Consider the following 11,474-nt stretch of genomic DNA (forward strand, 5'->3'; position numbering starts at 1 on the left):
AATACTCTCCGCTGTGTGGGTGTGTAGTATATATATATATATATATATATATATATATATATATATATATATAAAATCAGTGTAGTGTGGTGTATACGGCAGAGCTGACTCACTCCGCAGCCCACTCACCCTGCAGATCATCATCCCTCAGCTCCCAGCTACGGGCCAGCACACCGTCCTGTAAGAGATGGGTGTCATCCTGTAATGTCTATATGGGATGTGTCTATCTCACACATTATACTACACACCAGCTCCCTGTCCATCACCTGCTGTATATGAGCCTGTCCATCTGTCTGGCCATCCTGGGCCTCACCCTCCGGGCCAGTGCGGAGGCCATTGGCTTGGGGTTCTTGGCTCCTTAGTGACGCTATTTCCTTCTCGTGTCGTTCTTGAAGAGCTGAAAACAACAAAAGAACAATTTCATACAGACTCATAAGCATCAGCTGGGTAATGGCCAATATTCAGCTTCCCCAGACATCTGAAGGACAAGTCTGCCGCATCCATTATGTATCAATATGTAACCAGTCTGGGAAAGCTGAGTGATCAGGATGACACTCCATATCTGCAATATACGACCTATTTAAGGGTCCTATTACACGGAGCGATTTTTAAGGATTAACGACTAACAATAAACGATCACAAACAAAATTGTTTATCGTTAATCTGAAATCGTTCACCATATTACACAGAACGATGGTCGTTAGTTACGTTCGTTACTAAGATGGTTTATTCCTTCTGATCCCAGCAACACAATGAACAATGTGCTATTACACTGAACGATTAGTGAACAAATGTGGAACTTGAGCGAACGAATGTGGAATTACAGCGAACGATTAACGATAATTTTAGGATCAGATCTAAATCAACGCTCCACGACATACGAACGATTTTTTGATCATTGCCTGCAATTACACAGAACGATTATGGTTTAAATTTGAACGATTTAACGATTTTTCGCACAATAATCGTCCCGTGTAATAGGGCCCTAAGGTTATGTGTCTTACAGCCAATGGTCCTCTGTAGTGCAGTGTTCTCAGCCTGAAGTCTCCTCAGCTCGCCCTCCTCCGCCGCCCCGGGGACTGCCTCCTGAGACGGACCACCTTCCTTCAGCTGCCGGTTTTCAATTTCTAGTTGCTCGATTTGGGAACATAGCTGCATAGAAAGCCAGGAGTGAGCCCAGAGGAGACATGACCCCCCCATCCCCCCACAGATGACGTCACCCTACCTTGGACAGCTCCTGCATCAGCGTGCTGTTCTGCAGCCTGAAGTCATCCTCCTGACTGTGGAGTTTTCCTTGCAGCATTTCATTCTCGCCCAACAACGCCTCCACCTCCTGCACAGACAGCGAGCGCATAACTCACACTTGGCCGTCAGGTATAACCTCGCTGCCAACTGCACCCCCCAACACCCCCTTCTCCGCCATTAGCCAATACAATACTGCCAGTAGAGCCCAAGGTCTGTCCCCTGTGATCCCCAGCTTCTTCTACAGCTTTCCCATCATAACAAATAGATCAGGGGTAGGGGAAGCTAAAACTTGGCTCTCCAGCTAGTGCAAAACTACAACTCCCATCATGCCTGTACAGCCAGAGCTATAGGAGGCGCTGCAGAGAGATAGTAATAGCTACATGTCATCCACGATAAGTGTCAGCGGCTTACAATGGTTGCCATCCTCATGGAGGACATGTACATGCTCGGCTGAGATGAATGTGCACACATATGGGGGTAAACAAGCGGCCAGCCATATACAGTGTATGGAGGATAGGAGAGCGGCTCGTACAGCTCCAGAGAGATTGCAATAGTTGCATTTCATCCATATACGATAAGTGTCAGCAGGACCGGCTTACAATGGTTGCTATCCTCAAGGAGGACATGTACATGCTCGGCTGAGATGAGTGTGCACACATATGGGGGTAAACAAGCGGCCAGCCATATACAGTGTATGGAGGATAGGAGAACGGCTCGCACAGCTCGGCTCTCACCTGGGCTTTCTTGCTTTTGCTGAGTGCCTGTGAAGAAACCAGAAACGTAAGTGAAATACAAGAGAAAACACAGACATAGAAGACACAAGCAGGAGGGCGGCCGTAACATCAGGGCCCACACAGCCGTCACTGCACTGGGTTCAGGTTACAGATGGTTCAAGGAACCGTCCAGGTAAAACAAATGTACTGTCCTGGGGGAGAAGGGGTGGTGTCTGACACTAGAGGGTCCTTGTGTCAGGCTCCGCCCCCTGAGACCCTCACCAGACATAACACAATGTGGTGATCAAAACAAACACAAGGCAACCAATCAGGCCGAGTCTCTGGAAGGTTCTATGGCCTCTGTAATGTCCTGGATAAATCCCCCCATGTTCTGCCGGCAGCGTTCCCTACAGGGGGGCAGCAGCCACAGCACCCACCTTCTGAGCCTTCTGAAACTCCTTCTCCAGGGAGCCATGTTTCTGGCGGAGTGCTGAAAGTTCTGGAAAATATAAAATACATAAAGAGAGTTTATACATTATACGACTGATCTCTATAGAACCCCCCGGGCTACAACAAGATAGTAAAGGGAACCCCCACCTTATACTATTACTATAGCTTTAAGGAGCCCCCACTTTATACTATTACTATAACATTAGGGGTCCCCCACCTTATACTATTACTATAGCATTAGGGGTCCCCCACCTTATACTATTACTATAACATTAGGGACCCCCCACCTTATACTATTACTATAACATTAGGGGTCCCCCACCTTATACTATTACTATAGCATTAGGGGTCCCCCACCTTATACTATTACTATAACATTAGGGACCCCCCACCTTATACTATTACTATAACATTAGGGACCCCCCACCTTATACTATTACTATAGCATTAGGGGTCCTGCACCTTATACTATTACTATAACATTAGGGACCCCCCCACCTTATACTATTACTATAACATTATTGACCCCCCACCTTATACCATTGCTATAGCATTAGGGGTCCCCCACCTTATACTATTACTATAACATTAGGGACCCCCCACCTTATACTATTACTATAACATTAGGGACCCCCCACCTTATACTATTACTATAGCATTAGGGGTCCTGCACCTTATACTATTACTATAACATTAGGGACCCCCCACCTTATACTATTACTATAGCATAAGGGACCCCCAACCTTATACTGTTACTATGGATACAAGATGGCATTGCTCATGTGATGCGGAGTCCCCTCTGCCCTCAGACCTGTGGTAATTCTGCTTGGTATTAGAGGCAGACTGGTTGCTAGATGTAAGATGAAGGTGAGGCTAGTCAGGGATGGTGGGGGTCATCCACTCACCCTGGTTGTTTTTCCGCAGGTTGTCAGACAGCTGATAGTTCTGGGTCCGGAGCTCCAGGAGCTGAGCCTGTTATAGAGGAAGAAGCTAGAATAATGAAGTGGCTGATAACAGAGAACAACAGATGTGGATTGGGGGTTGCTGCCCCTTTAAACAGAACACACTGACCTCGTACCACCCGTCTCCTCCAGTCACACGCAAACCTAGTGACCCCGCAGGGCAAGGGATGCAGAACTAACCACAGCCATTCACTAACATGTGACCGGCCACCCCGCTGCATGCTGGGAGGATCAGGCTGGCTGGAATGTGGGGAATGTACTGGGGAGAGCGACCAGTGTCTACACAAGGACCTGTATGCTGACATCATGTGCCCACACCCTGCGGGGCCAGAGATGGTGGGCAGTGCCCTGCGGGGCCAGGGATGGTGGGCAGTGTCCTGAGGTGCCAGGGATGGTGGGCAGTGCCCTGCGGGGCCAGGGATGGTGGGCAGTGCCCTGCGGGGCCAGGGATGGTGGGCAGGACCCTGAGGTGCCAGGGATGGTGGGCAGTGCCCTGCGGGGCCAGGGATGGTGGGTAGTGCCCTGAGGTGCCAGGGATGGTGGGCAGTGCCCTGAGGTGCCAGGGATGGTGGGCAGGACCGAGGTGCCAGGGATGGTGGGCAGGACCCTGAGGTGCCAGGGATGGTGGAGAGTGTCCTGAGGTGTCCCTGTCCTGAGAGTGTCCTGACAGGAGAGTCCAGCGCTCCGTCATTCTCTATGGGTGTTGGACTCATCTCTCAGCGCGCGCGCCGGGCTGCAGCGGCTGAGATCTCCGTCACCCGACCACCTCCAGAAGCGGGACCCGGCGGGATTAGGTAAGTATATGGGGCTCTAACGGGGGGTCGGGAGCCTGTCACCCCGGCACGGGGGGTGACAGGTTCCCTTTAAGTGGCTCTATAAGTCAATGTAATGACAAGGGAAAAACCAAGGCTAAGTAACCACCCACATACAGCTGTTTCGGGGGTGTTGCCCCTCATCAGTGTGGAGCAGGATTCTAGGTGGGAGCAATGCCTAGTAGAGCCATAAGAGAAACAGATATCTGGCTAGTCCTGTGTTTTGAGACTCTTCAATGAGGCTCCACATGCTCTTCTTTTGCATATTCATGTTTCCCAGGGGACAATGCACCTAGGATTTCACTGCATTGAGTGCTGTCACTAGCAGCCGGCAGTGTTATCATTTGTCTGGTCTCCCTGAGATCAGCGATCTGTTTCTCTTATGGTTACACATCACGGGCACTATGTGGGATGACAGCGGGCACACGTGCTGCAGGTATATGGGGTGTCTATGGAACATCTGGTAGCCATGTCTGATATAGTCTACACATCTGGCAGACAATCCATCATCCTGGGCACACCTGGCAGGCATGCTGGCACACCTGGTGGCCAGGTCTATTATTCCAGGGCACAATGGTCAGACATGTCTATTATTACAAATCCAAGAAAGAAGACACACAAAAAAGAGAGAGGACGGGGGCGCCTCCTGGTGTAGTCCGTCAAGAATCCCGATTTTGAAGGGGAGAAGGATGAGTAGCACTCACCTAGTAGAGTTGTGCAAAGATAGGCACGACTCTATGAAGCACATATGAGAGCGGATGAGACACCGCAGCTCCTGCCAGGGATACGTCAAGGGAGGCGTACCAATCGCAATCTTGAAAACGGCCACAGCGGGCTCCTGGACCATAGAGCGGGCTCCTGGACCATAGAGTCCTGGCTTTGTACGGGCGCAGATGCTCAGTAGAACCACACTGTTAAGTGGTTTATTCCGCATAAGAGGTTTATTATGGATACACAACGCGTTTCGGCCACCAATTCCAGGGGGGCCTTTCTCAAGTGAACAGTATTGGCATGAATAGGCAGTTTAAATAGCACATCACATCAGATGACTTCTGGGTCCTGGAAGTCATCTGATGTGATGTAATGTGATGTGCTATTTAAAATGCCTATGGTCCAGGAGCCCGCTGTGGCCCGTTTTCGAACCAAGAAAGGTAACGGCATCCCACAAAGGCGGATATAATGAAAAAATAGAATTTATTCCAGCATGGCACAGATGCAACGTTTCAACCGCAATGGTCTTTTTTAAGCAAGAAACGATTGAAACGTTGCATCTGTGCCATGCTGGAATAAATTCAATTTTTTCATTATATCCGCCTTTGTGGGATGCCGTTACCTTTCTTGGATTTGGACTTTGTTGCCCCATTTGGACACTGTAACTATTGCATCCACTAGATAATTGCTTTGTAAATACTGACTGGCAAGTCAATGAAGAGGAGTGCTATAGTGTGTCTATTATTACAGGCACAGCTGGCAGGCAGAGCTGTCATCCTGGGCACATCTCATATCATCTCCACACCTGGCAGGCATGTCTATCATCCTGGGCACACCTCATATCATCTCCACACCTGGCAGGCAGAGCTGTCATCCTGGGCACATCTCATATCATCTCCACACCTGGCAGGCATGTCTATCATCCTGGGCACATCTCATATCATCTCCACACCTGGCAGGCATGTCTATCATCCTGGGCACATCTCATATCATCTCCACACCTGGCAGGCATGTCTATCATCCTGGGCACATCTCATATCATCTCCACACCTGGCAGGCATGTCTATCATCCTGGGCACATCTCATATCATCTCCACACCTGGCAGGCATGTCTATCATCCTGGGCACACCTGGCATCCACCTCTATAATGCTGGTTACTCCTGGTGGCCATCACTGGCACGTCTAGTATCCCAGGGCACAGCTGGCAGGCATGTCTATCATCCGGAACACGCATATCTATGATGCTGGGTACACCTGGCAGCCATGCTGACATCACAGGGGCCCGCTACTGACACGTGACATCACAGGGACCCGCTCCTGACATGTGACATCACAGGGACATGCTACTGACACGTGACATCACAGGCACCCGCTCCTGACACGTGACATCACAATGACACGCTCCTGACAGACATCACAGGGACACATGACATCACAAAGAACCGGTCCTGACACGTGACATCACAGGGACACATGACATCACAGGGACCTGCTCCTGACACGTGACATCACAGGGACACGCTCCTGACACATGACATCACAGGGGACACATGACATCACAAAGAACCGGTCCTGACACGTGACATCACAGGGACACGCTCCTGACACGTGACATCACAGGGACACGCTCCTGACACGTGACATCACAGGGACACGCTCCTGACACGTGACATCACAGGGACACGCTCCTGACACGAGACATCACAGGGACATGCTCCTGACACGTGACATCACAGGGACACGCTCCTGACACATGACATCACAGGGACACATGACATCACAAAGAACCGGTCCTGACACGTGACATCACAGGGACACATGACATCACAGGGACCCGCTCCTGACACGTGACATCACAGGGACACAATCCTGACACGTGACATCACAGGGACACGCTCCTGACACGAGACATCACGGGCACCCGCTCCTGACACGTGACATCACAGGGACACGCTCCTGACACGTGACATCACAGGGACACGCTCCTGACACGTGACATCACAGGGACACGCTCCTGACACGTGACATCACAGGGACACGCTCCTGACACGTGACATCACAGGGACACGCTCCTGACACATGACATCACAGGGGACACATGACATCACAAAGAACCGGTCCTGACACGTGACATCACAGGGACACATGACATCACAGGGACCTGCTCCTGACACGTGACATCACAGGGACACGCTCCTGACACGTGACATCACAGGGACACATGACATCACAAAGAACCGGTCCTGACACGTGAGATCACAGGGACACATGACATCACAGGGACCTGCTCCTGACACGTGACATCACAGGGACACATGACATCACAGGGACCTGCTCCTGACACGTGACATCACAGGGACACATGACATCACAGGGACCTGCTCCTGACACGTGACATCACAGGGACACATGACATCACAGGGACCTGCTCCTGACACGTGACATCACACGGACACGCTCCTGACACGTGACATCACAGGGACACATGACATCACAGGGACCTGCTCCTGACACGTGACATCACAGGGACACATGACATCACAGGGACCTGCTCCTGACACGTGACATCACAGGGACACATGACATCACAGGGACCTGCTCCTGACACGTGACATCACAGGGACACATGACATCACAGGGACCTGCTCCTGACACGTGACATCACAGGGACACGCTCCTGACACGTGACATCACAGGGACACATGACATCACAGGGACCTGCTCCTGACACGTGACATCACAGGGACACGCTCCTGACACGTGACATCACAGGGACACATGACATCACAAAGAACCGGTCCTGACACGTGAGATCACAGGGACACATGACATCACAGGGACCTGCTCCTGACACGTGACATCACAGGGACACATGACATCACAGGGACCTGCTCCTGACACGTGACATCACAGGGACACATGACATCACAGGGACCTGCTCCTGACACGTGACATCACAGGGACACATGACATCACAGGGACCTGCTCCTGACACGTGACATCACAGGGACACGCTCCTGACACGTGACATCACAGGGACACATGACATCACAGGGACCTGCTCCTGACACGTGACATCACAGGGACCCGCTCCTGACACATGACATCACAGGGACACATGACATCACAGGGACACATGACATCACAGGGACCTGCTCCTGACACATGACATCACAGGGACACATGACATCACAGGGACACGCTCCTGACACGTGACATCACAGGGACACATGACATCACAGGGACCTGCTCCTGACACGTGACATCACAGGGACACATGACATCACAGGGACCTGCTCCTGACACGTGACATCACAGGGACACATGACATCACAGGGACCTGCTCCTGACACGTGACATCACAGGGACCTTGCACAGATAAATGCCCCAGTCTGCACAGCATTCACCACACACATACAGGATGACAATGACTGGCAGCTCGTCAGCTGGCTCCTCTTCCTCCATTCATTTCAAAGGCTGCAGAGACCGAAGCCACAAGCGACAGCTGTGCCACATTAAAGCCTCCCCAGCCGGTCAAACGTGACGTCACCGTGTTGTTTCTCATGACGTCACACGTCAGCCGTCACCTGAACAGGCCTGAGAGCAGCCTCACCTGCATCCGCTGGAACTCGTCCTCAGACAGAGCCTGCGCCATCTTCCTGTCACCCTCCGCAGACACCGGCACTGCACCCCCGCTTCCCTGTTCAATGGTATCGTCCAGCAACCACCATAGAGAGAAGCTGACAAGAGGACAGGAACTGGGCGCTACCAAGGAGGACGCAGCAGCTGGGATAGAACGACAGAGGGGCGCACGCTCGCCACCTGCTGGCCGTACGCTGCATGGCACCATGAAGGATGTTTTTCCAATTTTTTTTGTTGCTTTTTTCCTGCAAGTACAAACCGGTCTGCGACATTGTTCTTGACCACAACTGCAAAACCGGAGAGAGATTTAACTAAGTTCACAGAGGATTGCTTAGATTTGATGCAACAGACTCTGAGTATTAACCCTTTAAGCATGCAACCATTTGTTTTTATTTAAAATCTTAGTTGTGTGAACATGGTCTTATAGTAAAAATTACCATTTTGCACCGTGATCCATAGTCTGTATCGGTATCATACTGGGATAGACGGTACGTTGTTGCCATTTTTTTTTTTTTTTCATGTTTTAATGGGAGCAAAAAAAAAAAACAGCAAGTCTGACCCTTGGGATTTTTTTTACGGCGTTAATCTTGTGGGGTAAATAACATTATATTTTATTAATTTCCGCACGCTGTGGTACCAGTTATGCTTATTTTTGGGGAGTTTCTTTTTTAATTGGAAAAGAGGATGTTTTCAGTAAAAAAAAAACAAAAACGTAATCAGTTCTAGTTTCATCCTCATTCCTTTTGCCCCCGTAGAGATCCTGTCCTGGTCCCGCTCCTGGTCACCTCCGGCGGGCAGCACCAGGGTGGCATCCAGGCCCGTTCAGTAAGTTCACTCCAGCTGACCCCTCCCACTAGATTTGGGCAATGTCGTGACTATGTCGTACATGACTATACGTGACTATGTAGCCACAAAATAACAGCAATGCTGAAGGGGCAGCTACATGATGTGCCGACAATAGAGATGAGCGTAACTGGAGCATGCTCGAGTCCAGTGGTTTAGCATTCAAATACTAGTGATTGAAGAAGTTGGATGCAGCTCTAGTAAGTCCTGGAAAACATGGCTGCAGCCATAGACCATAAGTTGTATCCATGTTTCTCAGGGCGGCATCCAACTTCTCCAGACGCCAGGAGTCAAATGCCGAGCCTTCAGGTTCGGAGAACGTTGCCTAACCCAAACAGTTTGGCAAGTCCACTCAACACTACTCATACGCTTATTAGTCTCACAATAATACAATATACACATAGGTATGGACTGAAGGAGTCACATATAGTCTTCTGCCTGTCCCCAGCTTTGGTTTGGTAATTCTATGTTCTACTTTTTGTGCATTTGTTGATTTTGCTACAGCCAATGGTACTCGAGATTGGAACCCCCCCCCCCCCCGGTAGGATCATGGTTTGGGTCTGTTTTGCAGCATCTGGGTCAGGACGCTGTCATCATTGATGGAACAATAAATCCTGAATCTAATATCCATGAGCTGAATCTTAAGAGCGCACAGGTCATTCTACCATAGAATGGTGAAAAAAGAATAAAGGGAAAGATTTGCAATGACCAAGTCAAAGTCCTGGCCTTAAAGGGAACCAGTCAGTGTAAAATCTACTGGTGATTTAACGATGACTGGTTCCCATTCCTCCCGTGCAATTCTTGCTTCAGGTCCTTCCACAACATTTCTATCGGAGCCAAACTTAAAGGGGTACTCCAGCGGGGGGGGGGGGCACTTTTGTGAGTGGATGTCTTTTCCCTAGGCCACCTCCTCCCCGGTTCCAACGTGACGTCTCAGGTCCGCTCAGCCACCCAGTGAAGGAGGCGGGATCCGTTTCAAGTCCGCTCAGATCCCGCCTCCGTCACTGAGTGGCTGAGCGGACCTGAGACGTCACGTCTCAGGCCGCGTCAGACACCCGGAAGCGGGAACAAGGCAACGGAGCGCCACGATGCGGGACCCGCCGCTGGAACCGGGGAGGTGAGTGGACGTCTTTTCCCTCAGCCACCTCCTCCCCGATCCCAGCACAAAAGTGCCCGCCCACTGGAGTACCCCTTTAAGGCCATAAAACACTGGATTTATAGCTGAATGCACAATTTTCTTGTGATTGATTTCCTTTAATTTGATAGAAAAGTTGTGAAAAGACCTGAAGTGAGAAATGCATGGGAGGAAGGGGAAACAGTCATTGTAAAATCCCCAGTAGAGCTATAAATATGGCCCAGGAGTGGTTCCAGGCATATAAGTAATCGCTATGACCATTACCTATATGACCCGAGTTTGTAATACTTACCTATGCAGGTAGGGGGCGTCCGGGCCTCCTCACTAGCCATAGGCTGTATCCCAGTTTTCTAGCCGGTCCTCAAGCTGTATCCACCCTCTCCACGGGAGTCAGAAGCCGAGAGTTCAGGTTCATACGAACCCGATCCTCGGCCGGTTTGCTCATCTCTAGTGACTGCTGGCATGATATAGCTTTGGCAATCAACTCTCTGGGAGCTTTGGTGCTCGGGGACGGCCCCTCTGCCAGGGAGGCATGATTACTGAAGCTATTTCCTGCCAGCCGTGACTAGTTACAAGCAAAGTGCTGCCCACATGCCTACACAGGTAAGTATTACAAACTACTTTTTTGCGCCATATTTGTAATGTTGATAGTGATTACTTATATGCCTGGAAACACTGCTGGGGGCCAAATAGGGGCGAATTTATTACTCTACTGGCGAATTTATAAACATTGGTTCCCTTTAAAACAAGAAAATTGTACCTGCAGCTATAAATACAGTGTTATATGGCCACCAGCCCCCAAGTAATGGCCATCAGCATTACTCATATGGGCCAAATATTTACATTTTAAATGTCCTGATTGGTTCCCTTTAATCTTCTTCTTGCCCTCCAGGTGTTGCAAAACTACAATTCCCATCATGCCTGGACAACCAAATCCCTTGAAGCTGAATGGCAGAACTA

At 50.2% G+C, this 11,474-nt stretch overlaps 1 protein-coding gene across 2 annotated transcripts in view; it reads right to left on the reverse strand.

Moving 5' to 3' along the window:
* The window catches only part of GRIPAP1 (GRIP1 associated protein 1), a 59,162-nt gene extending 50,476 nt beyond the window's left edge, over positions 1-8,686 (reverse strand). For both annotated transcript variants that reach the window (XM_069943332.1, XM_069943331.1), the window contains exons 1-8: positions 8,508-8,686; positions 3,314-3,380; positions 2,396-2,457; positions 1,980-2,006; positions 1,226-1,333; positions 1,005-1,152; positions 267-397; positions 130-178 (exon numbers count right to left, since the gene is read on the reverse strand). In XM_069943332.1, coding sequence (XP_069799433.1) covers positions 130-178; positions 267-397; positions 1,005-1,152; positions 1,226-1,333; positions 1,980-2,006; positions 2,396-2,457; positions 3,314-3,380; positions 8,508-8,549 — 634 coding nt within the window. In that variant the 5' untranslated portion in view covers positions 8,550-8,686. The remainder of the gene's footprint in view (positions 1-129; positions 179-266; positions 398-1,004; positions 1,153-1,225; positions 1,334-1,979; positions 2,007-2,395; positions 2,458-3,313; positions 3,381-8,507) is intronic.
* Between the last annotated feature and the right edge of the window lie 2,788 nt (positions 8,687-11,474).

This window comes from Dendropsophus ebraccatus, chromosome 10 (assembly GCF_027789765.1).
Source record: "Dendropsophus ebraccatus isolate aDenEbr1 chromosome 10, aDenEbr1.pat, whole genome shotgun sequence".
NCBI classification, from domain to species: Eukaryota; Metazoa; Chordata; class Amphibia; order Anura; family Hylidae; genus Dendropsophus; species Dendropsophus ebraccatus.